This window comes from Cynocephalus volans, chromosome 12 (genome assembly GCF_027409185.1).
Source record: "Cynocephalus volans isolate mCynVol1 chromosome 12, mCynVol1.pri, whole genome shotgun sequence".
Taxonomy (NCBI): domain Eukaryota; kingdom Metazoa; phylum Chordata; class Mammalia; order Dermoptera; family Cynocephalidae; genus Cynocephalus; species Cynocephalus volans.
The window spans coordinates 64773283-64799817 of record NC_084471.1 but is presented as its reverse complement, the minus strand read 5'-3'; the positions used below and the strand labels follow the sequence as shown (position 1 = coordinate 64799817).

At 37.1% G+C, this 26535-nt stretch overlaps 1 protein-coding gene across 1 annotated transcript; it reads right to left on the bottom strand.

Annotated features, from left to right (window-relative positions):
• Positions 1–4466: 4466 nt before the first annotated feature.
• On the bottom strand, positions 4467–25788 carry LOC134391686 (olfactory receptor 6C76-like). Its single transcript, XM_063115664.1, is given in 5 exon segments — positions 4467–4757; positions 15311–15406; positions 22171–22508; positions 22511–22987; positions 25680–25788. Coding segments are annotated over 5 exon segments (1311 nt in total).
• Between the last annotated feature and the right edge of the window lie 747 nt (positions 25789–26535).

Genomic DNA, 26535 nt, shown 5'->3' with positions numbered 1-26535 from the left:
GTATATCTTAATTAATATCTCTAAAATTCATTCTTCAGTGTCACCTGGAAAAACATGTTATAAAACTGAAAGCATCATTAAAATGTCTCCTTGAATTTATCTATAAAGTGTAGTTCAAATGTGTGAAAACATTAAAGAGAAATTTAAGTGAAATGTGCAGTGAGAAATATTATCTCCATTGTTTGAATTGAGTCAGTATTAATTTTTGTATTCGTTTCCCTGGGGGGAAAAAACTAGCAAAGTGGAATAGAGGAAATGACATTTACCTCCTAATATATCCTAAAAAATGGATTATTTAATTAAAATATTTCCCATTTTTGCCAATCTTATTTTAAGAAGAAAACCACGGACTTTAAATGCAAAGTTTTATTCTGATATAATTTATAGATGTGTTCAGATCTTTCAGTTGATACAAAATTGTCTTTCCTGCTGATATAATGAAGAAAATGGCAAATTAAAAATATGGAATGGTTTTATATTGACTCTTCATAGATTGTCTTGAAAATGGTAATATATGAATTGCTAATGTCTTAGTTTTCCTTTATTAGTAAACCTATAATATTATCTTTAGCTTTCCATTGTCTCCTTCACGGGAGTTTCCATCCCCCTCACCCATAACCAAGGAAATGACTTTTGGAGGTATTGGAGAACTGTAAAAAATGTGGTTCAAGCCCAGTTCCTATTGTGAATGAGTCCCTCAACTCCAATTTATTATTAAGAAAATTAGTTGTCTTGGGGGCAGTAGCAATGTGTCTGACTCGATAAAGGGTAAGTGGATTTAACATTGGTTTCTTGATTTTAAGCTTGGGCTGATATAAAAGTTAATGCAAGTCTATAACAGAAATTCTTTTCCTTATAGACAAGAGTGTCCTCTATCTCTTACTATTGTGCTTTTGTGGAATGGCTTACATTTTTTTCCCAAACAGATTCTAATATAATATTACAACAAAATAAAAATTAAGTAGCAATTTTACTTGGTTATTAATTCTTTATTTTGGTAACTTGTAAATAAATGAAACAATGTAAGTTAGCTTTTGTAAGATTATATATAACAAATCAGGAGAAATGAAAAAGTGAAAATCAAGAATGTGGAAAAACAACATGCAAATGTTAGCTAAATAAATCTAAAAAACTGTGTATGTCTATATGATAGATAGGTAATGAGAGAGAGTGAGGTTGAAAAATAAGAGAGTAAGGAAAAGGAGATCCTTTTGATCAACAAAAATTAATAGTCAATAAATGTAAATATATGAAAATGATTATAAATATTTCCAAAAGTAATATTATTCTGCTCTAAGGTGAAATATTATTTTAAAATATAGTAAAACAAAGCCTTGATTGCAATTATAAGGTCTGGTGAGAAAATGTATCAGATAGATTCTAGAGGTTATATTTTTAGAGGCTTTCAAGAAACTATTTATACTGATATTTAGTGTTCACACTGTACTATTTCAAAAAATACTTTTCCTTTAACAATAGGGAAGCTTACATTTATGTAATCCTCACACAAAATACTTCTGTATTATACCCTTTTAAAAATCAGATGAAAATTCCTGTCATATTTTTTTATGACTATTTGTGAGAAACATAAATAATCATTAATTTTTATTGGTGAATAATCATCTTGGAAGTTGATTCTAACAAACCAAGTTAAATGGTTGCTAAAAATAAAAATTTATTAATATATCTATAAATTGGAATTTATTAATTTGTATTCCTGTTGAACATTCTTCAAGTCATAGATGTTAAAAAAAAAAAGCTCTCAGCAGAGCAATAATCATTCATGGACCATTGAATCCCTTAGCATTACAAAAACGTGGTGATTGGTAAAGGAAAAGTTATAGTCATTAAGGTCTTACTGATCATAAAATCAAAGAAGAATCACTCAATCAAATAATTTTCAAAAAGCCTTACTATTTGTTATGTATGTATATAAATCCTCAGAAGGAAAGTGAATTAAATAAATAGATAATAAGAATAGAAGAAGACACCAGTTATTTGTTACTTTGCCTGACATTTCTGCCTTGCTTTTAACCAGTGATTGCACTTAATTAAGTTTCTTCAAATGAGAATAGAGTAAATATCTTAATGTTTTTCTAAGATATTCTATTTATTTGTGTTTCTACAGAAGTCAGACCACATTTATTACTTTTTAGATGCAACTTTGTAATTCAGGAGTAGTGGTGGTATGTTCCAGTCCTCTATAACTACTTTCTATGTTTAAATGTATGCTTTCATAAAAATTCATTTATTTTTCTTTAATTCACATGATGCTAAGGAAAACCTTTAAATACAGTCATATAATAATTCTGCCTTCAGTCGCTCCTGAAATTGAAGTCATTAATGCAGTTTGGTCTGAGGAGAGAGGTAAAAATGGGTGAAAGGACAGGGGAGGAATTGCTTTAGAGCACATAAAGAGTGTTGATTTTGCTACAAATAAGGTTTTTGGCTTGATATACAAATTAAATTAATTACCATTTGAAATAGTGTTTAGAGAACATTGGATGAAACATAGGCTGTTTACCCCTTTATGTGGCCAAAAACACTATTAGGCAAAGTTCCATATGAAAAGAATTACAATTAGGAACCACAAGTGTGTACAAAGTTACTTCAAAAAGTTTGTGGAAATATTCATATTAGTAAGGAAATATGTGAATAGATTTTTTTTTTTTTTTGACCGATAAGGGGATCACAACCCTCAGCATGGTGTGGTCTGCACCACGCTCAGCCAGTGAGCGCACCGGCCATCCCTATATAGGATCCAAACCCGCGGCCTCGGCACTACCAGCACCGCACTCTCCCGAGTGAGCCACGGGGCTGGCCCGTATAGCATATTCAGTTATTGAAATTTTGAATGGTGGTTAACTCTGGGAATAGCTAAAATTAGATCATTTTTAGTACCAACACCTTCTCTCCAATTTCCCATGTTATGCTCCTAGCTGCTATCTGCTGTCAATTTTATCTTCCAGAATATACAGATCCACAAAAGTACTGGTACCTTCTACAGTTTCAACTGGCATTCAACTTTTTACAGTCTTCAATATCTAAAAGTAAAAGAAACAAACAACAATTTACTTAGACAAATTTCAAAAGTTACCAATATTCTTATACTTCTACTATTCTATAAAGAAAGAAAGAAAGTAAAGCATTAAACTCTCTAGAGGTCCCTATATGAAGACATATGCTAGTTTTACACATGCACTTATACATATTTGTATACATACATAAATATATAAATATTTGTATATAAATATACATATTTAATATTTATATGTAAAGCCATACAGACACACACACTCATATACATATATATTTATTGTATGTGCATATGTCTTTAATGCCACACATTAAAATTTAAACTGAATTTTTATGTAGAGGTTTGGGAGCAACATGAATCCATGTGTATATTTTTGAGTAATTTAAAAGTTCAATACAGTGGATCTTTACCTTCTCAGTAGGAGGAGAACCACTTATCTGTGTATACTGAGTCAGATGTGGGCATTACTGTAATAATCACACAAGTTCTCTCCTTGCCCATGCTGAAATCTAACATTAAAAAAAAAATTCTCAGTTTCAGAAATAATTTCTAAAACCACCTTCAAGCAACAACCTGGATTTTCTTTTTATAGTAGTGGGTTCTCATCGAAGGGTATTAAGCAGATAGAAAAATAACTCTGGTTGCAATGCATAGGACATATTGAAGGACAATTAAGATTTTGCAATGATGTAAACAAAAAATGGCAAGATCCAGAACAAAGATAGTATTTTGGATAAGAAATAATAATAAGGAAGCATTTTCAAGAAACTTAAAGTTTTCTTGAGGTGATAGCAGGGTGAAAAAATGAGTCTGTGGGGTAAAGATGAAATCAGTGACATCAGGAAATCTGGTTTAGGAGACTAAACTAGTAAGAACTTCGGGAAGAGAGCAGACTAGAGGTGCCCAGCACATGTTCGATCTGCAGAAGATCAAAACAGGTCCACCGCCACCACCACTGTAGTCACTGGAACCATTGTCCAGTCCCAGAACCATTACCCATTGCAGAACAGCTCCCTGGAGAGCAGCAGTAGTGCAAACTGCCAGTCACTGCAGCCCTGGACTCCACAGACATGAGATAGGCAGCTGCAATCATTATTGCCATTACTGCCACCAAGAGTCAACCCCACTGCTGCCAAGGACTCTGCAGAAGTGAGGGAAATGGCTGCAGCCACTGGCACAGCTGCCACCCCCAAGAAGTAACCTTGCTGCCATCAAGGACACTACAAATGTGAGGGAGACAGTTGCAGCCACCAGCACCACTGCTACACCTATGAGGTAACCCCGCTACCACTGTGGATACCACAGATGCAGGGGAAGCAGTTGCATCTGCCAGAACCTGTGCTGCCCCCAGGAGGTAAGCCTGCTGCTGCTATGGACACTGTAGACACAGTGGAGGCCATTTCAGCTGCTAGTGCTCCTGCCACCCTCACTAGGTAACCCCATTGCTGCCAAGGAGGCAGTTACAGCCACTGACTCCACTGCTGCCACTCTGAGGTAACCCTGCTACTGCTGCAGACACCATAGCTGTGCAGAATGCTGCTATGGACACCACAACCAAGTAGACAGCTGCTGCATTCACCATTGCTGCAGTCAATGCCACCACAGATGCCATCAGGCAGCTATCATCATCATGCAAGCAACCCACAATTCTGGAGCTACTGCTGCCATGTCGGCAGCACAACAAAGCCACCTCCACGACCACCACCACTGCAAGGGCACCCTGCTTCCACAGCAGCAGCCACAGCAGTCACTGCCACTGTGCAGGCAGACTGTAGACCACTCAACTGCATTGACACAAGGAGAGTCACCAGTGGAGCCCAGGGAAGGAGAGTAAGAGAAGAAGCAAAGGCTCTACCAGATGACCAGGCATCAATATAAAGATCCTAAAAATACAAAGAAACAGAGACCACCAAAGGAATACAATAACTCTCAAGTATCAAGCCCCATATGGAAAGAATCCCTTCAAATGACTGAAAAAGAATTCTTAGTAAAAATCTTAAGGATACTCAATGAGATATAAGAAGATACAGTTAGATGATTCCATGAAATGAGTGAAGCTATCCATCAAATGAAGGAGGAAATTTACAGAGACATTAATACTTTAAAAAAGAATGTAACAGAACTCATGGGACTAAAGAAGTCACTCAACAAAATAAAAAAACACAACTGAGAGTTTAAGCAGCAGGTTAGAGCAAGCAGAAGAAAGAATTTCTGATCTTGAAAACAGTCTCTTCAAAATAACTCAGGTGGACAAAGAAAAAAAATTTTTTTTAATTAAGAAAAATCTAAGAGAGATAACAGAAAGTCTTAAGCACACAAACATCCAAATTGTGATTATTCCTGAAGGGAAGGAGAAAGGAAAAAGCATTGAGAAAATATTCAGTGAAATAATACTGGAAAACTTACCAAGTATAAGGAGAGACCATACAAAAAAAACACTTAGAGTGGATAAACAATTACAGTGAAGTTTCAGGATACAAAATCAAGGCACAAAAATTAGTAGCATTTTTACACTTTAACAACAAACTAGCAAAAAAGAAAAAAATCAAGAAAGCTAGGCCATTAAAATAGTCACCAAAAATAATAAAATATCTAGGAGTCAATTTAACCAAGGAGGTGAAAGATCCCTACAATGAGAACTACAAATCACTGTTGAAAGAAATTAAAGAGGACACAAAAAATGGAAAGACATTCCATGCTCTTTGATTGGAATAATTAACATTGTGCAAATGATCATAGTATCCACACCAATCTACAGATTTAATTCAATCCCCATCAAAACACCAATGACAGTCTTTACAGAAATAGAAAAAACAATTCTAACATTCATATAGAACAACGAAAGGTCTCAAATACCCAAAGCAATCCTGAACAACAAAAAAAGCCAAAGGCATTATACTACCTGAATTCAAATTATACTGCAAAGCTATAGTAACTAAAATAACATGGTACTACCATAAAAACAAGCACATGGAACAATGGGACAGAATAGAGAACTTAGAAATCAACCCATATACTTACAGCCAAGTGATCTTTGACAAAGGCACCAAGAACATACTTTGGTGAAAAGACTGCCTCTTCAACAAACGGTGCTGGGAAAACTGGATATCTATATGTAGAAGAATAAAACTAGACCTGTACCTCTTGTCACAAACAAAAATCAACTCAAAGTGGATTAAAGATTTAAATATACACCCTAAAACTATAAAACTCCTAAAAGAAAACATAGGAACTAGGACTGGGCAAAGACTTTATGAATGCAACCCCAAAAGCACAGGCAACAAAAGGAAAAATACATGAATGGGATTATATCAAACTAAAAAGCTACTGCACAGCAAAGGAAATAATCAAGAGAGTGAAAATGCAAACTAGATTGGGAGAAAATACTTGCAAACTATGCATCTGATAAAGGATTTATATCCAGAATATACAAGTAATTCAAACAACTTAACAGTTAAAAAATAAAAAACCCAAATAACCCAATTAAAAAATTGGCAAAGGAGTTGAATAGGCACTTTTCATAGGAAGATCTATGAATGACCAACAGAAACATGATAAAATGCTCAACATCACTCAGCATCAGGGAAATGCAAATCAAAACCATATCGAGATACCATCTCACTCCAGTTAGACTGGCTACTATCAAAAAGATAGAGAATTACAAATGCAGCAAGAATGCAGAGAAAGGGGAACTCTCCTCCACTGTTGGTGGGACTGTTAATTGGTGCAGCCACTATGGAAAACAGTATGGAGGTTCTTCAAACAACTACAGAGAGAGAACTGCCATATGATCCAGCATTCCCACTGCTGGGTACATACCCAAAGGAATGGAAATCATCATGTCTAAGGGATACCTATACTCCCATGTTTATTGCAGTTCTATTTTCAATAGCCGAGTGCTGGAACCAATCTATATGTCCATTGTTGGATGACCAGATAAGGAAAATGTGGTATATTTATACAATGTAATACTACTCTGCCATAAAAAAGAATGAAATACTGCCATTTGCAGCCACATGGATGAACTTAGAGAAAATTATGTTAACTGAAATAAGCCAGGCACAGAAAGAGAAATACCATGTCTTCACTTATAAGTGGGAGCTAAAATAATGATAAAAGTAAGAAAGAAAGATACAACAATCACAATAATATGTTGAACTTTAAAAAAAGAGAGAGAGAGAACAGAATTGTGGTTATTAGATGTGGGAGAGGGGGAAAGGGATAAGGGAAGGGAGGAACTGGTAAAGTGCTACAAAAATTGATCATATTGCATGATGTTGAATATACTAATTATCCTGATTTGAACATCACATATTGCGCATATGTACTGATATTCAATTCTGTACCCCATACATATTCACAAATAACTAAGTTATAATTTAAAAACAGAGAGAAGGACTTAACATATTTTAGGCTTTTTTAATGAAGGCAGGGAATATCAGCAGAAGAGGAGATAGTTGATTCAGACAACCAGTGAGAAAAGACCAATTTTTGTCATATTCTGTTTCAGGATTAGTTAGTGACAAGAAATAAAATATGTGCAAGTATTTTGAATCATATGACTTCAGGGGAGAAATGTTGAGTAATGAATTTATGTACATAAAATTATTTCTTCTAATACTAGCTTATAGCCAGGCTTGAGGTGGAATTTATTATTTTTAAAGACTGAGTCCCATGCAGCAGTGTCACTGTGTATTTGGGAAGATTATTATATTCATCTTTTAAGCTGCTCTAATAGAAAATAAGTTGTTACATATGAATTGTTCCTAAATGCATGTGCTTCTCAGTATTAATAGATTAAAATGGGAAGTGGAGAGAAGGTGCAAAGTTTTTACTATAGGACTGCTCTACTCCTTATGTTGCTGCTTCCTCACCTCTTTAAATACTGAACAAAGAATTGATTTCTTGCATAATAAAAGAGAGTCTTCCATAAGCTCACCAAAGCCACTTTCTATCATGGAGGCTAGATACAACATATAAATTATATAATCTGAACACATCATCAGGTTTGGAACAAAATTATGCAGTCAATTCCTATAGACATTAAAGATGATAAAGATGTATTATGAAAAACTGTATGCTCCCAAACTTGAAACTTTAGATGAAATGGACAAATTTCTTGAAAGACAAAAACTGCCAAAATTCACCCAAAGAAATGAAATAATCTGAATAAGTCTTTATCTATTAAATAAATTTAATCAATCACTAACCACCTTCCAAAAAGAAAGTACCAGGTCCAGATGATTTCACTGGTGAATTCTACCAGAGATAAAGAATAAGTTATTTCTTTCAGAAAATAAAAGAAGAGAGAATACTTCTTTATTCCAAGAGCCTATCATTATCCTAATACCAAAACAACAAAATATCCTAGTACCCTAAGTCATTACAAGAAAGGAAATCTACCAGCAAATATCTTTCATGAACATAGAGATAAAATTTCTTCACAAAACAACTAGCAAATGACAATGTATTGTAGTATTCTGGAAGAGGCTCTGGGGGAAAAAAAAGGAAGTATGAATAAACTATAAATTATGAACTTTAGTTCATAATAATGTATCAATACTGGCTTACTAATTATATAGAATATACAAAATTAATATAATAAGTTAATAATAGGGAAATTGTGTGAGGGGTATGTAGGAACTCTCTGTACTATCTTCACTATTTTTCTGTAAGACTAAAACTGTCCTAGAATTTAATGTTTATCAGTAAAAAAAAAAATCTTGATGGGAATCTTGATAGGAATTTTGTTAAATTTCTAAATACATTTGTTGAATATTGACATTTTAACAAATGTGTCTTCTACAGTGTCACCATATCATGACTTTCTGTTTGTTACGTTTAGATGTTTGGGGGTTTTAATATTATTGTTTATGATTTTTAATTACTATTATTTATGAAGAAAAAATGTATTTCTTACAGTTTTAGAGGCTGTGAAGTCCAAGGTCCAGAGGACATATCTGGTGAGGGCCTTGTCTTGGTGGCGACTATCTACAGAGTCCTGCATGACCCAGGGGATCACATAGCAAGGACTGAGGAAGAAGGTGTTCCAAGTGTGTTCATGTGCTCTCTTTGTAAAGCCACAAGTCCACATCCATGATAACCTATTAATCCATTAACCCATTATTCCATGACTGGATTAATTCATTTATGGTGGCATAGGCTTCATGATCCAATCTCCTTTTAAAAGCTCTACCTTTCAAATACTGTATTGGAGATTAAGTTCCAACATGAGCTTTGGAGGGGACAAACATTAGCCCATAGCATTATGGTTACCCTCAGTCATCAGAGATTTTAGATTACTCTAGTGATACTTGGGATTATTATTGTGATTATTATGTGGGACATTTTGCCAGAGAGTTTTTCTGAATATTTGTCTCCACTTGGGTTTCATGTTTGACTCTTCTTTTTTCCACTGTTCCTGAAGATCTGTCTTTTGCAGCTCTTCTGGCTATATTTTACTATTGTGAGTACTCAATGCATGTGAGCATTGTGCGGGGTGGGGTTGCAGAGAAAGAAGGTATTCTCTGATGTTCTAATTAAACCTCATTCTTTGGGAAGTAATATGAACCTCAGTGTCAGCATTTGGCCTTCACAAGTGTGCCTCTTACCCAGATGTAGTGCTGAATCTAGTGTGTATTTCTAACCCTTTTCCAGAGGTGCAGATCTTCACCCCAGCTCCTTTCTGGAGAACTGCATAGATTTCTATCAGTGCCCTCAGGCTACAGTTTTGTGCCTCTTCTCTCTGAAGTTTGAGGCTTTTGTTTCTTAATGGAGATATAGGACATGGATCTTGCCGAGTTTCATTGGTGGCTGGCATTCCTCTCCCACAGCAGTTGCCCTGAAGCTAGCTACACTTTTGTTGCTCTTACTTTAAGATTTAGTTTTGTCCCACGGGGGTGTAGGGAATGGATCTGAGGGGTGATTGAGCAGTGGCTGCTGTTCCCTTCTCCCCTGCTCAGGATTCTCTGGGCAAACTTGCGGAAGAGAATCCAAACCCCTTTCTGTTTGTTACCCCAAATGACTCCACACTCTCCTATTACCCCTCATTTGGGAATTTATCAAAAGTTTCTAGCTGAATGCTCAATCTTTTTATAAGCTTATATCGATTTGAGGTGATTTCTGCCAAATAAGCAAATAGGGAGGTCCTGTTTCTCCCTGCTAGTACTTGCTTTTCTCTAGAATTAGGATTAGTTGTTTGCTCTGAAAATCTCAGTTCTTTCATGGGTTTAGGAAAAGTCATTCATGTCTAGTTTATCAACTTTTTGTCTTGTTATAAAAATGGTAATTATGTTCCTTCCATCTTTCTAAATCTATTAGCTAACAGAAAGTCTCAATTATTATTTTTAATCATTCTTAGTCATCTCAAGTAGTATCCCTCGAGACCAGACCATGGGATCAAAAAAAATTCTGTTTAAGTGTGGAGTGCATTCCTTAGTATTATCTCTAGGGATGTTTTCCCTTCGATTTTCCTAAGGAAAAATACTCCATATTCACTTAAATTTATTCAAGTGAAATGTATGTGACTTACTACTGAATCAAGCTTCTTTCCAGGAAAATGACAGAAATAATGAGAGACAATAGCCGCAGATAACCCTCTCTTCATTACAGTAATTCAGAGAGAAATATAATTGTAGATTTTTTTATTAAATTGCAACATATATCGGATCTCACAGTTTTGTAATATGATATATTTGTCTGCCATCCTTCAGTTATCAATTATCAGACTACCTCCCTCTTGTAGTTACACAGATACATACACTTGACAAAATGTATTAAACTGTACACTTAAAATAAGTGCATCTTATATGTAATTTACATCTCATTTAAAATAACTATAAGGAGGCATTAAAAATGGAGAGGAGGCATTTCAATCATATGATCAAGTGTTTGGTGTATAAGAAAAATAGTAACAATGTAGTCTATTGTATTAGACTTTTTCTTTTATAAGTTATACAGTGTTTTTTGTGTGTGTATATTCAATACTATATTTTCAGATTCTGAAATGAATAATAAATATTTACTGAATAAATAAATGTATCACTCAATTTTATGGTGACACTAAACAGGAGTAATTCTTCCAATATTGTTTCTGTTTGTCCTCAAATTCACCTCCAGCGAACGATAACTAATATTTTTTGGACTTTCTTGTAAAAAAGGCAGTGCATTATTTCCATCTGTATAATTTTCCTACTTAAACAGAGCCTATACAGTCTAACGCATAAAGGAGTGATGTAGACACGGGCACTTTGAGTCACACTAGTAACGGGAAAAATGCCCCAATATTATATTTCATGGCTTTAAATACACAGCTTGCTTTATTAAATTTCCAGTTTAAATAGAAGGGAGATGATCTGCAGAAATGATAACTCAGGAAATTTTAGTTAAAGAGCACAAAGTAAACATTGTAGACTATTTCCTCTCCTTGTGAAAATCCATAGAAAAGTGTTATTTAAAAAATAATAAATAAATAACAGGCCCACACATTGAAGAAGAGTGCATTAGTGGGGCCAATATTGGATGAAGTACTTCCATAACTTTGGGAAATGAAAAGATAGAGAAGTGTTAATTGCTATATTTAGGTAGAAAATGCTGCAACTTTTTAGATTTTAAAAAGAAGCTAGTTAAAATTGTTCAGAAGTCTCTATGTCCTTAAGTTTAGAAAACTATAGACAAATAGTTATGATGAAAATGCTCACAATCAAGAAACGTACACACATACATACACAGAATGCAAAGAATTTCACTCAAGGATTTTGAAACAAGCCCCGCTAACTTATAGTAAGGTGGGTTTGTAATTAGAAAATAGTCAAATATAAAAAAGAGAGAAGAAATAAAAATAATAATTCTCAGCATGAAATCTATGAAGAAATCACCTCAAGAAATTGAGTCTACCTGAAAATAGTAGATAAATAGGTCAAAACGTCCCCATCTTATATCCCCAAATTCAGAGGATAGGTTTTTTGTTTTGCTGTTTCATAAATAAGAAAGTTAACAGTCATTTTTCTACCCCCAAAGGTTCTGATATGTGAAACAGAGTGATGTTTTAGTACATGATAAAGTATTTCCAATACATACAGCCATGCTTTTACAAAAAGACTAAAAGAAGTGTATATTGTGTGGTGAGAAGTTGTGGTAATTTATTGGATTTTGATAGATATAACACATACACACATGAGATTTGGGGGAAAAAATATTGGGCATATACCATGTTGATGATTCTATTTTTTTATTGATTTCTTTAGTTCAGAAAAATCAAGTAAACAGACAGAGGGGATAGTGAAAATGTCACACAGAAATAAGTAGTAATGGGAGCTGTATATAATACTCTGTCTTAGTGAGGGAGAAACAGAAATTCTCAGATAAAGAAAAGCTAAATAGTCACTAGGAGACCTGCCCTACAGGAAATGCTAATGGAGTGAATAAAGGGGTAAATGTTTCAGGTCAAAGGGAAAGGACACTAGTTAGAAACTCAAAGCCATATGAAGAAATAAAGATCTCTGGTTAAGATAAATACATAGGTAAATATAAAAGCTAGTATTACCATATTTTTTGGTTTGTAATTCTTCTTTTTCCCTATATTAATTAAAAGATAAATGCATAAACAATAATGATAAATCTATTTACACAATGTGTAAAAAAAAATTCTCTGCCTTAAAATATATACCTTTAGAGATTTGGCTGTGTCAAAAGAGGAAATAAAAAAACAATATAAAGAAAAAACTGGAATTGGAAACCTACAAAAAATGAGAATAAAAAATATATGGAAAATAACTGTCATCAAATACACTAAAAAAATAGAAAAGAAAGGAAGAAAAAGAAAAAAAGAAATGAAGGAAGGAAGGAAGGAAGTTAGCTTGAGAGATCACCTGGCAAGCTCAATACCGTAATGTAGATAGATGGAGAGACATAGATAATTATATATATATATATATATATATATATATATAGTTATATTAAAAGAGAAATATGAAGCCATGAAAAAAAAACAATCTAATTACAGCAATAATAAAAAAATAGAAACAAGAATATAAAAAAAACTAAAGGAAAGATGGGTAATATAAGAAAGCTCTACAAAGATACAAACTAAAATGTGTTTATAAGTTAAATTCATAAAAATTCATAAATCTGATGTTGAAGCAAATCAAAGCTGTGATTAAGAGAACAAACATTAAAAGCTCTTACAAAACTCAGAACATTTTTTAAATGACAAAAAAATTAATACATGTAGAAAATAAAAAATGGAGAGTTCAAAATGTAGAACTTAATTATCACTCCAGAAGAGAAAGTAAGCAGTACAAAGGAAGAGAAAACACAGATAATTACCTGCAAGAATGGATTATAAAAGCAAAATAAACTTACAAATATAGATAGAAAGATAAATGATAGAATAGATAAGTAGGTGATAGACATAGATATACATATAAATATCGTATGTTAAACTATGATAAACAATGTGTAATAGTTAAACACAGAAATTAAAGATAAAGATAAATATTATTAGACTGAGTTGGAAAAGGTAATTAAAAAGAACCGTTTGTAACCTCAATTAAAATACAAATAGCATTCTGTGTGTGTGTGTGTGACCGGTAAGGGGATCGCAACCCTTGGCTTGGTGTTGCTTGCACTGCACTCAGCCAGTGAGCACAGGGGCCATTCCTATATAGGATCCGAACCCGCGGTGGGAGTGCCGCTGCGCTCCCAAGGCCGCACTCTCCAGAGTGAGCCACAGGGTCGGCCCCAAATAGCATTCCTGTAAGTAGAGAACATGTCTTATTGTTTAACAAAAAACATGAAGCTATCCAAAAATACTTCTGACAATGTGTATTAACGAAGATGTCAAAACTAACAATTTTTTTAAAGTTAAAGATACAAAAATTGTAGAGATGACATTTATCGAATATAATTGAGCATCACTTTGTGCCATATGTGTGCTAGGCTTTGAGAATAGTGTGTTGAACAAATTATAACCCTTACTTTCACTGAGCTTACATTGTATGTGTGAAAAAATAATAAACAATTAAACAAATTTTATTAATATATATAAAGACAAGTTAATCAAGGTAAAGGAAGAATACGGAATGGCTGTTTGAGAAATTAAATTTAAAACATTAAATGCCATGGTTTACTCATCAGATTGTCTATATATATGTCTTTGTTGTGATCATGTGAAGACAAATGAACTCACGCATACTGAATAAAAGTGGCTCTTAAGAGAGAGTAGTTTCTTAAGAGGTTTAGAAAAAGGTAATTATTCAGAGCATAACATCCAGAATATAACAGAAGGAATTGCAGAGAGAGAATAGGGCATTCATAAAGATACACTAGTGATAGAAAATATGTCACACTGCAATATGTAAAATAGTTAGGTATAAGTTAAAATATATATTGGGAAAATCTCAAGCATAGGACTTAGTGTGTTCTTAGAGTTATACAGGGCCAATCTTCTCTGACTCCTAGGATAGCTTTGTCAATATTTTAAGATAGCTATTATCTATCCTCAAGTTTTTCCAGATGAATGCCAATGCATTCACATAAAAAGTCAACATTTCTTAGTTGTTTCTTGCATAGGATTTGAATTTTAAAACCTAGATACAAAGTTAAGATCTAATATTTACTTGCTTATGACATTGGGATAATCTATCTAGGCTCATTAAAAGAGCTTCCAGTACACAGCCCTCTTTTCTAAATGAAAAAAACCCCTTCAATTTACACTAGTATAGAGATTTGGGGAATTTTTAAGATATCATTATTAAGCCCAAACATGAATACTGCTATTTAGGTTCATTATTATGTTTCTGGAAAAATCACGTATTTTGGTAAATTTCTAACATTATGTGGTATAAGAAAGAAACCTTTCCTAGAGATTTATAAAATCAAATAAGTTAAGATCTAAAGAATTCACAAGTGATCTATATTCTGGGCATATCTATGCTAGAAAAACATAGAGTTATTAGATTTCAAAAATGAATTCATAGTGGAATATTTTGAGGATGAGCAAAATCAGAGAAGTAAGTTGAAAGAATGAAATGATTACAGCAATGAATAAGAAAATATCATGGATACAGATAATGCCATTAAAAGGATAAAAATCCAGGAGTTGATTAAATGGCTATTATGGGTAACTTCAGTTACTATTATAATATAAAAATTAAATAAACGGATATGTCAAAAGGGTAGCTGATATAGGCTATAATTTTCAATAAGCTCTAGTAGTATCTTTTATAAAAGCTAAAGCTATTATTTCAAAGTAGTGAAAATACATTTTTTTACGACAATACCTTTCAGGGATTTTTTCACTTGCTTATTTCTTAGGGTATATATAAAAAGATTTAATACAGGTGCAGCTGAAGTGCTGAACAGTGCTACCTTTGTTTTTTTTTTTTTTTTTTTTTAATTTTATTTTGTCGATATACATTGTAGCTGATTATTGCTCCCCATCACCAAAACCTCCCTCCCTTCTCCCTCCCCCCCTCCCCCCCAACAATGTCCTTTCTGTTTGCTTGTTGTATCAACTTCAAATAATTGTGGTTGTTACATCTTCTTCCCCCCCCCCGGTTTGTGTGTATGTGTGTGTGTGAATTTATATATTAATTTTTAGCTCCCTCCAATAAGTGAGAACAGGTGGTATTTCTCTTTCTGTGCCTGACTTGTTTCACTTAATATAATTCTCTCAAGGTCCATCCATGTTGTTGCAAATGGCAGTATTTCATTCGTTTTTATAGCTGAGTAGTATTCCATTGTGTAGATGTACCACATTTTCCGTATCCACTCATCTGATGATGGGCATTTCGGCTGGTTCCAACTCTTGGCTATTGTAAAGAGTGCTGCGATGAACATTGGGGAACAGGTATACCTTCGACTTGATGATTTCCATTCCTCTGGGTATATTCCCAACAGTGGGATGGCTGGGTCGTATGGTAGATCTATTTGCAATTGTTTAAGGAACCTCCATACCATTTTCCATAGAGGCTGCACCATTTTGCAGTCCCACCAACAATGTATGAGAGTTCCTTTTTCTCCGCAGCCTCGCCAGCATTTATCGTTCATAGTCTTTTGGATTTTAGCCATCCTAACTGGGGTTAGATGGTATCTCAATGTGGTTTTGATTTGCATTTCCCGGATGCTGAGTGATGTTGAGCATTTTTTCATATGTCTGTTGGCCATTTGGATATCTTCCTTAGAGAAATGCCTACTTAGCTCTTTTGCCCATTTTTTAATTGGGTTGCTTGTTTTCTTCTTGTAAAGTTGTTTGAGTTCCTTATATATTCTGGATATTAAGCCTTTGTCAGATGTATATTTTGCAAATATTTTCTCCCACTCTGTTGGTTGTCTTTTAACTCTTTTAATTGTTTCTTTTGCTGTGCAGAAGCTTTTTAGTTTGATATAATCCCATTTGTTTATTTTTCCTTTGGTTGCCCGTGCTTTTGGGGTCGTATTCATGAAGTCTGTGCCCAGTCCTATTTCCTGAAGTGTTTCCCCTATGTTTTCTTTAAGAAGTTTTATTGTCTCAGGGTGTATATTTAAATCCTTAATCCATTTTGAGTTGATTTTAGTATACAGTGAGAGGTATGGATCTAGTTTCATTCTCCTGCATATGGATATCCAGTTATCCCAGCACCACTTGCTGAAGAGGCAGTCCCTTCCCCAGTGAATAGGCTTGGTGCCTTTGTCAAAGATCAGATGGCAGTAAGTGTGTGGGTTGATTTCTGGATTCTCTATTCTATTCCATTGGTCAGTGTGTCTGTTTTTATGCCAGTACCATACTGTTTTGGTTATTATAGCTTTGTAGTATAGCTTAAAGTCAGGTAGTGTTATGCCTCCAGCTTTATTTTTTTTGCTGAGCATTGCTTTGGCTATGCGTGGTCTTTTATTGTTCCATATAAATGTCTGAATAGTTTTTTCCATTTCTGAGAAAAATGTCTTTGGAATTTTGATGGGGATTGCATTGAATTTGTATATCACTTTGGGTAGTATGGACATTTTCACTATGTTGATTCTTCCAATCCAAGAGCATGGAATATCTTTCCATCTTCTTGTATCCTCTCTAATTTCTCTCAGCAGTGGTTTGTAGTTCTCATTATAGAGATTTTTCATCTCCTTGGTTAACTCAATTCCTAAGTATTTTATTTTTTTGGTGGCTATTGTAAATGGGCAGGCTTTCTTGATTTCTCCTTCTGCATGTTCACTATTGGAGAAAAGAAATGCTACTGATTTTTGTGTGTTGATTTTGTATCCTGCTACTGTGCTGAAATCATTTATCAATTCCAACAGTTTTTTTGTAGAGGTTTTAGGCTCTCCGATATATAGGATCATGTCATCTGCAAACAGGGACAGTTTGACTTCATCTTTTCCAATCTGGATGCCCTTTATTTCCTTCTCTTCTCTGATTGCTCTGGCTAGTACTTCCAACACTATGTTGAATAGGAGTGGTGAGAGTGGGCATCCTTGTCTAGTGCCTGTTCTTAAAGGAAAAGCTTTCAGCTTTTCCCCATTCAGGATGATATTGGCAGTGGGTTTGTCATATATGGCTTTAATTATGTTGAGATACTTTCCCTCTATACCTAACTTATAGAGGGTCTTTGTCATGAATGAGTGCTGAACTTTATCAAATGCTTTTTCAGCATCTATAGAGATGATCATATGGTCCTTGTGTTTGAGTTTATTAATATGGTGTATCACATTTATTGATTTGCGTATGTTGAACCAACCTTGCATCCCTGGGATGAATCCCACTTGATCGTGATGAATAATTTTTCGTATGTGTTGCTGTATTCTGTTTGCTAGTATTTTAGTGAGGATTTTTGCATCTATATTCATCAAGGATATCGGCCTGTAATTTTCTTTTTTGGTTATATCTTTACCTGGTTTTGGTATCAGGATGATGTTTGCTTCATAGAATGAGTTTGGGAGATTTCCGTCCATTTCAATCTTTTGGAATAGTTTGTAAAGAATCGGTGTCAATTCCTCTTTGAATGTTTGGTAAAATTCTGCTGTGAATCCATCTGGTCCTGGGCTTTTCTTTGTTGGGAGCCTTCTGATAACAGCTTCAATCTCCTTCATTGTTATTGGTCTGTTCAAATTTTCTACGTCTTCACGGTTCAGTTTTGGGAGCTTGTGTGTGTCCAGAAATTTATCCATTTCCTCCAGATTTTCAAATTTGTTGGCGTATAGTTGTTTGTAGTAGTCTCGAATGATTCCTTGTATTTCAGATGAATCAGTTGTAATATCGCCTTTTTCATTTCTAATTTTTGTTATTTGAGTCTTTTCTCTTCTTTTTTTTGTTAGCCATGCTAATGGTTTGTCAATTTTATTTATCTTTTCAAAAAACCAACTTTTTGATTCGTTGATCTTTTGAATTGTTTTTTGGTTTTCAATTTCATTCAGTTCTGCTCTGATCTTAATGATTTCTTTCCGTTTGCTAACTTTAGGATTGGATTGTTCTTGTTTTTCTAGTTCTTTAAGGTGAAGTGTTAGGTTGTTCACTTGCCATCTTTCCATTCTTCTGAAGTGAGCATTTAATGCAATAAATTTTCCCCTCAATACTGCTTTTGCAGTATCCCACAGGTTTTGGTATGATGTATCATTGTTTTCATTAGTTTCAATAAACTTTTTGATTTCCTGCTTGATTTCTTCTTGGACCCATATGTCATTAAGTAGAATGCTGTTTAATTTCCATGTGTTTGTATAGTTTCCAGAGTTTTGTTTGTTATTAATTTCTAGTTTTAATCCATTGTGGTCTGAGAAGATACATGGGATAATTCCAATTTTTTTGAATTTATTGAGACTTGATTTGTGACCTAATATGTGATCTATCCTGGAGAATGATCCATGTGCAGATGAGAAGAATGAATATTCTGAGGTTGTTGGGTGGAATGTTCTGTAGATATCTGCCAATTCCAATTGGTCTAGAGTCTTGTTTAGATCTTGTGTTTCTCTACTGATTCTTTGTCTAGATGATCTGTCTAATATTGACAGTGGAGTGTTCAGGTCCCCTGCTATTATGGTATTAGTGTCTATTTCCTTCTTTAGGTCTAATAGAGTTTGTTTTATAAATCTGGCTGCTCCAACATTGGGTGCGTACATATTTATGATTGTTATGTCTTCTTGATGGATCAGTCCTTTTATCATTAAGTAGTGTCCCTCATTGTCTCTTTTTATGGTTTTTAGTTTAAAGTCTATTTTGTCAGATATAAGAATAGCCACTCCAGCTCGTTTTTCTTTTCTGTTTCCATGGTAAATCTTTTTCCATCCTTTCACTCTTAGTCTGTGTGAATCTTTATGGGTGAGGTGGGTCTCTTGTAGGCAGCATATAGTTGGGTCCTGCTTTTTGATCCAGTCAGCCAGTCTGTGTCTTTTAATTGGGGAATTTAAGCCTTTAACATTAAGAGTTGTTATTGAAAGGTGTTGATTTATTCCTAGCATTTTATTGGTTGTTTGGTTGTCTTAGGTGTCTTTTGTTCCTTGCTTTCTGATTTACTGTTTGGTTTCTTTGTTTGTTGGTTCCTTAGGTTGTAGATAGTGTTTTTGTTAGCTTGTTTTCTCTTCATGAATGCCATTTTTATTGTACTAGCGGGTTTAGATTTTTCTTAGGTTTTTATGGCAGTGGTAGTTATTTTTCAGGAACCAAACCCAGTACTCCCTTGAGGATTTCTTGTAAGGGTGGTCTTGTGGTAGTGAACTCCCGCAGTTTTTGTTTGTCTGAGAAATATACTATTTGCCCCTCATTTCGGAAGGATAGCCTTGCAGGGTAGAGTATTCTTGGCTGGCAATCTTTGTCTTTTAGTATTTTGAAAATATCATCCCATTCCTTTCTAACTTTTAGGGTTTGTGATGAAAAGTCTGATGTTAACCTGATTGGGGCTCCCTTATAGGTGATTTGACGCTTCTCTCTTGCAGCTTTTAAGATTCTCTCTTTGTCTCTGAGTTTTGCCAATTTGACTATGACATGTCTTGGAGAAGGCCTTTTTGGGTTGAATACGTTTGGAGATCGTTGAGCTTCCTGGATCTGAAGATCTGTGATTTTTCCTATACCTGGGAAGTTTTCTGCCACTATTTTGTTGAATATGTTTTCAATGGAATCTCCATTTTCCTCCCCTTCTGGAATACCCATGACTCGGATATTTGAGCGCTTGAGGTTGTCTGATATCTCTCTCAGATTTTCTTCCATGTCCTTGATTCTTTTTTCTTTCTTTTTGTCTGCTTGTGTTATTTCAAACAGCCCATCTTCAAGTTCAGAGGTTCTCTCTTCAACTTCGACAAGCCTGCTGGTTAAACTCTCCGTTGTGTTTTTTATTTCGCTGAATAACTTCTTCAGTTCAGCAAGTTCTGCTACATTTTTTTTCAGGACATTGATTTCCTTGTATATTTCCTCTTTCAGATCCTGTATACTTTTCTTCATTTCATCATGATGTCTAGCTGAGTTTTCTTGTATCTCATTCAGTTTCCTTAGAATTATCACTCGAAATTCCTTGTCAGTTATTTCAAGGGCTTCTTGTTCTATAGGATCTAGAGTATGAGATTTATTAACTTTTGGTGGTGTACTTTCTTGATTTTTTGTATTTCTGGTGTCTTTTTTTTGGTGTTTATTCATTGTGGCAGGGGGTTTCACAGTCCACCGGTTTGAGACTAATGACTAACTAGGATGTTGCTGTGGTTGCCAATTTGGTATGGCTCCCGCCGTGACTGCTCAGTTGGCCTCTATTGTCTTGTGTGTGTGGTTGCCTCTGGTCTTGGGCTTCTCCGGGGATCCACCTTTCTGGTCAGCTTGTACTCTGCTGGGCTGGTGGATCACGTACCACAGGGTGTGTGATCTCTGTTGAGCTTTCACTTTCTGTACATGACTTCTCCCCATTCCGTGTGCTCTGGCCCAGGCTGTTAGATCGTGCAGTGGCGACCCCACCGGGTGTGTGGTCTCTGTCGAGTCTCCACCTCCCTGGCCGCACGTCTCCCCCCTCTGTGCACACTGTGCTGGGCTGGGGTGTGTCTTCTGCACCCCTCGTCTATCAGCTGGGCCTTCAAGACCCTGCTCAGCACCGCCTCGCCCAGGAAGTCTACCAGGTTTCTGCTAGGCACAGACGACCGGTCTCTCTGGGTGCCTTTGTAGCACTGTGTAGATCTTTCTCGGGTCTTGTTCACCTTTGTATCCCCCCAGTATAAACCAAGTCTAGTGCCCGCCTGCAGCCTGGTCTCCGGCAGGTTCAAGCGGACCTGGGAACTCTCCTACCGCACTATTCCCAACCAGAAATTCGTTAGGCTTTTTTCCAAACTGGTGGTCGCAGAGATGGTATCTGCCTCCCAGTAACAGGAAGTTTACCGGGGCCGGAGTCCAGGGTGTGGTGGAGTGACAGTCGGCCTGCCCGTACTTCCTAGCCCTCCCAACACTGGTCGGGACACCCCACACCCCCAGCCCCGCCAGAGAACCGCGGAGGGAGTGGGAGAGGAGGCCGGCCCGCAGGGTCCGGAAAGCCCCGCGCCAGGCCAAGCAAATGGGCTCAGTGATGGCTGAGCAGGGCGGAGCTGCCCGCACCTGGGAAAATGGAGGCAGCACCGGGGCAGTGAGTGGCCTGGTGGTGCAGGCAGGAGCCGCGTGGGCATCCACCCCCCGAACAGAGCTGTGCCAGGGATCACTCACAGTGCTGTGCCAGGTCCGGCGCTCGCTCTGTCTCTGGTTTGTTGCCTTCCGTGTTCTCGGCGCTGCCGCCTCGGGCTGTTCAGTCGCGGCGCCGCTCGGGCGCTCCCAGGAATCTTCTTTAATGCCGGCCTGAAACCTCGAATCCTGAATAGGGCAGCTGGCCGCCTTCAGTGCGGCCCCAGCCTCCGGGATCCTGGCTGCATCCACAGCAGCCCTGGCGCCGTGTTCCCTGTTTCAAGACTCGCTTTTGCAGCTAAGAATCAGTTCTTTTCCTGCTCCACACTTCAAAGCTGTTGCCTGTAAATGAGGCAGCCTCTCCTGCTGGGGGCAAAGTGGCGTTGAGCCCCCACGACCGGCCAGCAGCAGCAGTCCTCCCTTAAGAGATGGCTAGAGGAAGGTCCACAAGTTTCCCTGCTGCCTGAGGCCCAGTGGCCACCTTTTCCACCTCAGCTACTCCGTGCCAGCCGCCGCAGCCGCCGCCATCTTGAAACTCTCGAACAGTGCTACCTTTGGATAAACCTATTCTTTCCTCTGCAGAAGGTTTAATACACATAAAAATGGAGCCTCTATAAGAGATAGAGACAACAATTATATGTGAACAACAAGTAGAAAAAGACTTCTGCTGGGCAGAAGAGATCCTCAGAATTGTTCTTATTATATTTGCATAAAAGAACATTACCAGTGCCAGTGTAACCAGGAGTGTGATAATGACTAAAACAAAACTTAATAGTTCTGTGACCCATGTGTCTGTGCAAGTGAGTTTCAGGACAGGAGAATAGTCACAGCCAAAGTGGCCAATAACATTGGCATCACAGAATTCCAGCCTCAGGCCCATCTAGGAGAGATTGCTAACAAACCAGCCAACCAAGAAGCAACAACCAGCTGATTGCAAACTCTGTTGCTCATAATGGTTGCATAACGAGGGGGGTTGCAGATGTCCACATAGCAGTCATAGAACACATCAGCCAACAGGAAAAACTCTGATACACCCAAGAAAATGACCAAAAATAATTGTGTCATACAAACATCATGGGAAATAGTTTTATCCATAGTCAGTATGCTGACCAGGAATCTAGGGATGCAGACAGATGTCAATGAGATTTCTAAAAAGGAAAAGTTCCAAAAAAAGAAATACATGGGTGTTTTGAGGTGGGAATCCAGCAAGATGAGCAGGATAATAATCAAATTTCCAGTGACACTCAATAAATATGTTAGAAATAGAAAAATAAAAATGACAATTTGCCAGTTTGGGTCATCTGTCAGTCCTAGAGAAAGAATGTTGTCAGCATTGTATGTTTTCTCATGTTTAATTTTTTCTGAATTTCATCAGACCTGGAAAAAAAAAATCTGTGTTTAAAAAGGCTTCACTGAATATAAATTTAAAAGTAATATGAAGAACCAAGTAACTCAATTGAAATGCATATGCTTTTTTCCTTCTATGGTTTTAACCATTTTACCAAGCGTCAGAACTCCAGGCTTAATCCCACTTATTTTATTTCCTTGTTAGATACTCACTGTCTTAATTCTCTGTCCTGATCTCTTTTACTTTGGGAAAGAATAGCTTTATTATTTAATAAGTATTTGCATGTCTCTCTGGTTTAAAGTTTTGCTCAAGATAGTAAGACATGCATCCTGTAACCTTACTGAATCCAAAAGGAAATGTGTCTCTTTTTTTTTAATTAGCTTGGTTAATCCCTCTATTGTTAAAATAATCTGTTTCTTTCAGCAAGATATATCTTTTCTGCACACTTCTACATTTTAAAAACCTACTCAGGACTGCATTTTTGTGATTAATCTTATTCAATTGGTTATTTTCTGATGATATTTTGGTTTTGTCTTTGAGTTCTTTGGTACTGCCAATTAGAGCATTTCCAATGGAAAGATCATTTATGAATTTAGTACTATGTAAATCTCAAAATTAGTATATAAATATCAAGTTGAAATTTTACATAGTATTTAGAATTAGTTTACTCAATTTTGAGTAATTTTTCAACTTCATGAGTAGCTTTATCAATGTAAGAAATATTTTGGTAATATTAAATTACCCAACCCTCTACTAAATATAAAGAAATATGTACCAGTCAAATTTTTTAATAAAACCTGTTGAGAATCATTGTTTATGGTGTCCAAACAAATTCAGACACTCTTTCAGACATATACATTGAATTTTTAATCATGAGTTATACAACTATTTTGTTTTTCTAATTCTGAATTTAATGAGTTTAATCTGGATTATATAGAAATTACTGTGTACACAAAGCAACAAAATATTGAAAATACTTACTTTCTATGAATTCCACAGGAATTTTGTTTGCTGAATGTTGGGAAAATAGAATGGTTTGGTCAGGGTCCTCGCCTTGGGTCCCATTGGGTGTGGTTTTAGCACATCCATTGTAAGCAAATTGTATGTGCGTGTGTGTGGAGTTAGGGCGCATGTGCAGCAATGTATCTTTTTGTTTTGTTGCTGTTCTTGTGTTCTTGGGGGAGAGAGAGAGAGAGAGAGAATAGTTATAGTGAAGCAGGTGGGTGGGTGTCTGCCTTGGGCGTCCGCCGAGTGCAGCCATGCTTTCCAACCTATGGCTCCAAGGACCTTTTGGCCGGTTACCTAGCTCATAGACCTGCATGTGAGGGGTCTGATGACCCAGCCTGGCATGTGAAGGGTTTGTGACCCAGTCTGTGAATGGGCTTGAGGGGTCTGTGAGCTCCAGACCCAGCCCTAGCTCAGCAATTGGCCCGGTTGGTGCAGGATTACCGGTAAAAGAGCCCAACAACTGGTGTGGTCATGGAGCTAGACAAATGGCTTCATGAACAGGATAGTAGCTCTGCAGTTGGCACTGTGAGAAGGATTCCAGGACTTATCCTAGCCAGACGAATTGGCGTAGCCAGCAGGATTATGCCACAAATTGGCATAGTCTGCATCAGGATTCTGAGCAGGTACAGGAGCCGAAAGCCCTTGGAAGAAGGAGGAAATGTGGCTGTCCTTGAGCATGTGGTACCCAGTGACCACTTTTCTGCTGACTGGAGCCTGGCTATTACTCACTACACTGAAAACTGATCAATATTTGTGGCAGAAAGCAGAGTTGTTGGAAGCACAGATAAATGTCCTGGAAGATGACGTGCAGTGATTGGCCACTCCTGCCTCTCACACCAGGGAAGATGACCAACCCAGTGGTGAGTTGGGGAAAACTGTGTGTCTCCAGGCATGACCTGTTGTGCACAAGAAATTGAGATAGTAAAGCAGCAGAAACAGGGAGAGCCGCTGGCAGCTGCAATTATGTGACCTAGGGATGGATGGTGTAACATGTTCAAGAGACTATGTAGTAAACACATGTTATGTTTGTCTGAAGGCAAATGGCTTGGAGGGTGCCACTTAAACCCGATGGCCATCCAGGTGCCTTAAAACCCAAGAGAAGAGTGCCACATGCAGATGGGCAGATGGCCTAAGGACGGGTGCCCCTGCAGAATTTCAAGTATGTTTTCACCTGGTTTGAAAAGGTGGAAAAGTTAGTCTCCATTACTACCTTCCTGTCTCTGAGGCAGTGGTTACAGGAGATCCACAGATATGCCCAGGGGCAAGGCAGCCACTCCTTGATGGACTGGGCAAATGCAGCTGTTTGAACTGTGTGGGCAAATGCTGCTGAACTGCCCAAGACTAAGTGAGTATCTGGTGTAAGCTGAGCTGACTAAAGTAATTCAAAAGCCAGAATGTAAAAGAGAAGCAGAGCATAAAGATTTGGAAAATTTGCAGCCTGGCCATGCAGTAAAAAAGCAGAGAGCAGGAGAAAAAAACATTGCAAGGGTGAAGAAGATAAACTGTTTGCTAAAGACATTATCTTGGCTGTGAGGCAGCCAGATACTAAGAGCCAAAACAATGAGGGAAAATGCCCCAAAGGCATTTGAGAAGTCTGGATGGGTGCCCTACCCATCACAGGCCCTGAGAGCATTTGAGAAGTTTGGGAGAGCACCCCTCCCATCCTAGGAGAACTGAGTTTGTTCTGGAGTGCAGACCTGAGGTGTCATTGCCCTCAGCAAACTGCTCCCTGCATCTCAGCCACTTTAGCTGGAGTAATCCTGCCTCAGCACCTCTGACGATAAAAGCCGAAAACCTTGGTGGCATTCACGTTGTGTTAAGTTTGCAGACCAAGCAGTATGTGAAAGCAGTGGAGGCATGGCAGTCTCCACCTAGATTTCGGAAGATGTATGGAAAAGCTGGGTGACTCAGGCAGAGACCTAATGCAGGGGTGGAGCCACTGCAGAGGTCATCTTTGGAGCAATGTGGAGCAGAAAAGTGGAGTTGGAGCCCCCACAGAGAATCCCCACTGAGGAGATGTCTAGTGGAGCTAGGATGGTGGAACTGCCACCAGGCGCCCAGAACCGTGGAGCTGCTGGCAGTGTGCAGTGCCAGCCTGGAAAAGCTGCAGGCACCAGGGCAGCTCAATGGGCTGCACTTGGTGAAGCTGTAGGAGTGAGGTTGCCCAATGCTTTAGGGGTCCAAGTGCCCCAGTGTGCTTAACATTTGCCCTGTTTGGGTTTTGGATTTGTTTGGGGTCTATTTTTCCTTTCTATTCCTCACATTTGGAATGGGAATATGTACCCAATGTCTCTTCCACCATTGTATCTTGGAAGTAGATAAATTTGGTTTTGTTTTTACAGGTTCACAGCTGGAAGGACTTTTGCTTTTGGTCTCAGAAGAGACTTTGGACTTTGGACATTTGAGTTGGTGTTGCAACAAGCTAAAGACTTTTGGGACTGGGGTGGAATGTGTAATGTGTGAATGTAAGGGTAATTTATCCTCATTAAGAGAATGTTGTGGAAGATTCTGAACACATAGATTGTACGGCAAGGACCCTGAAGGGGTGGATTG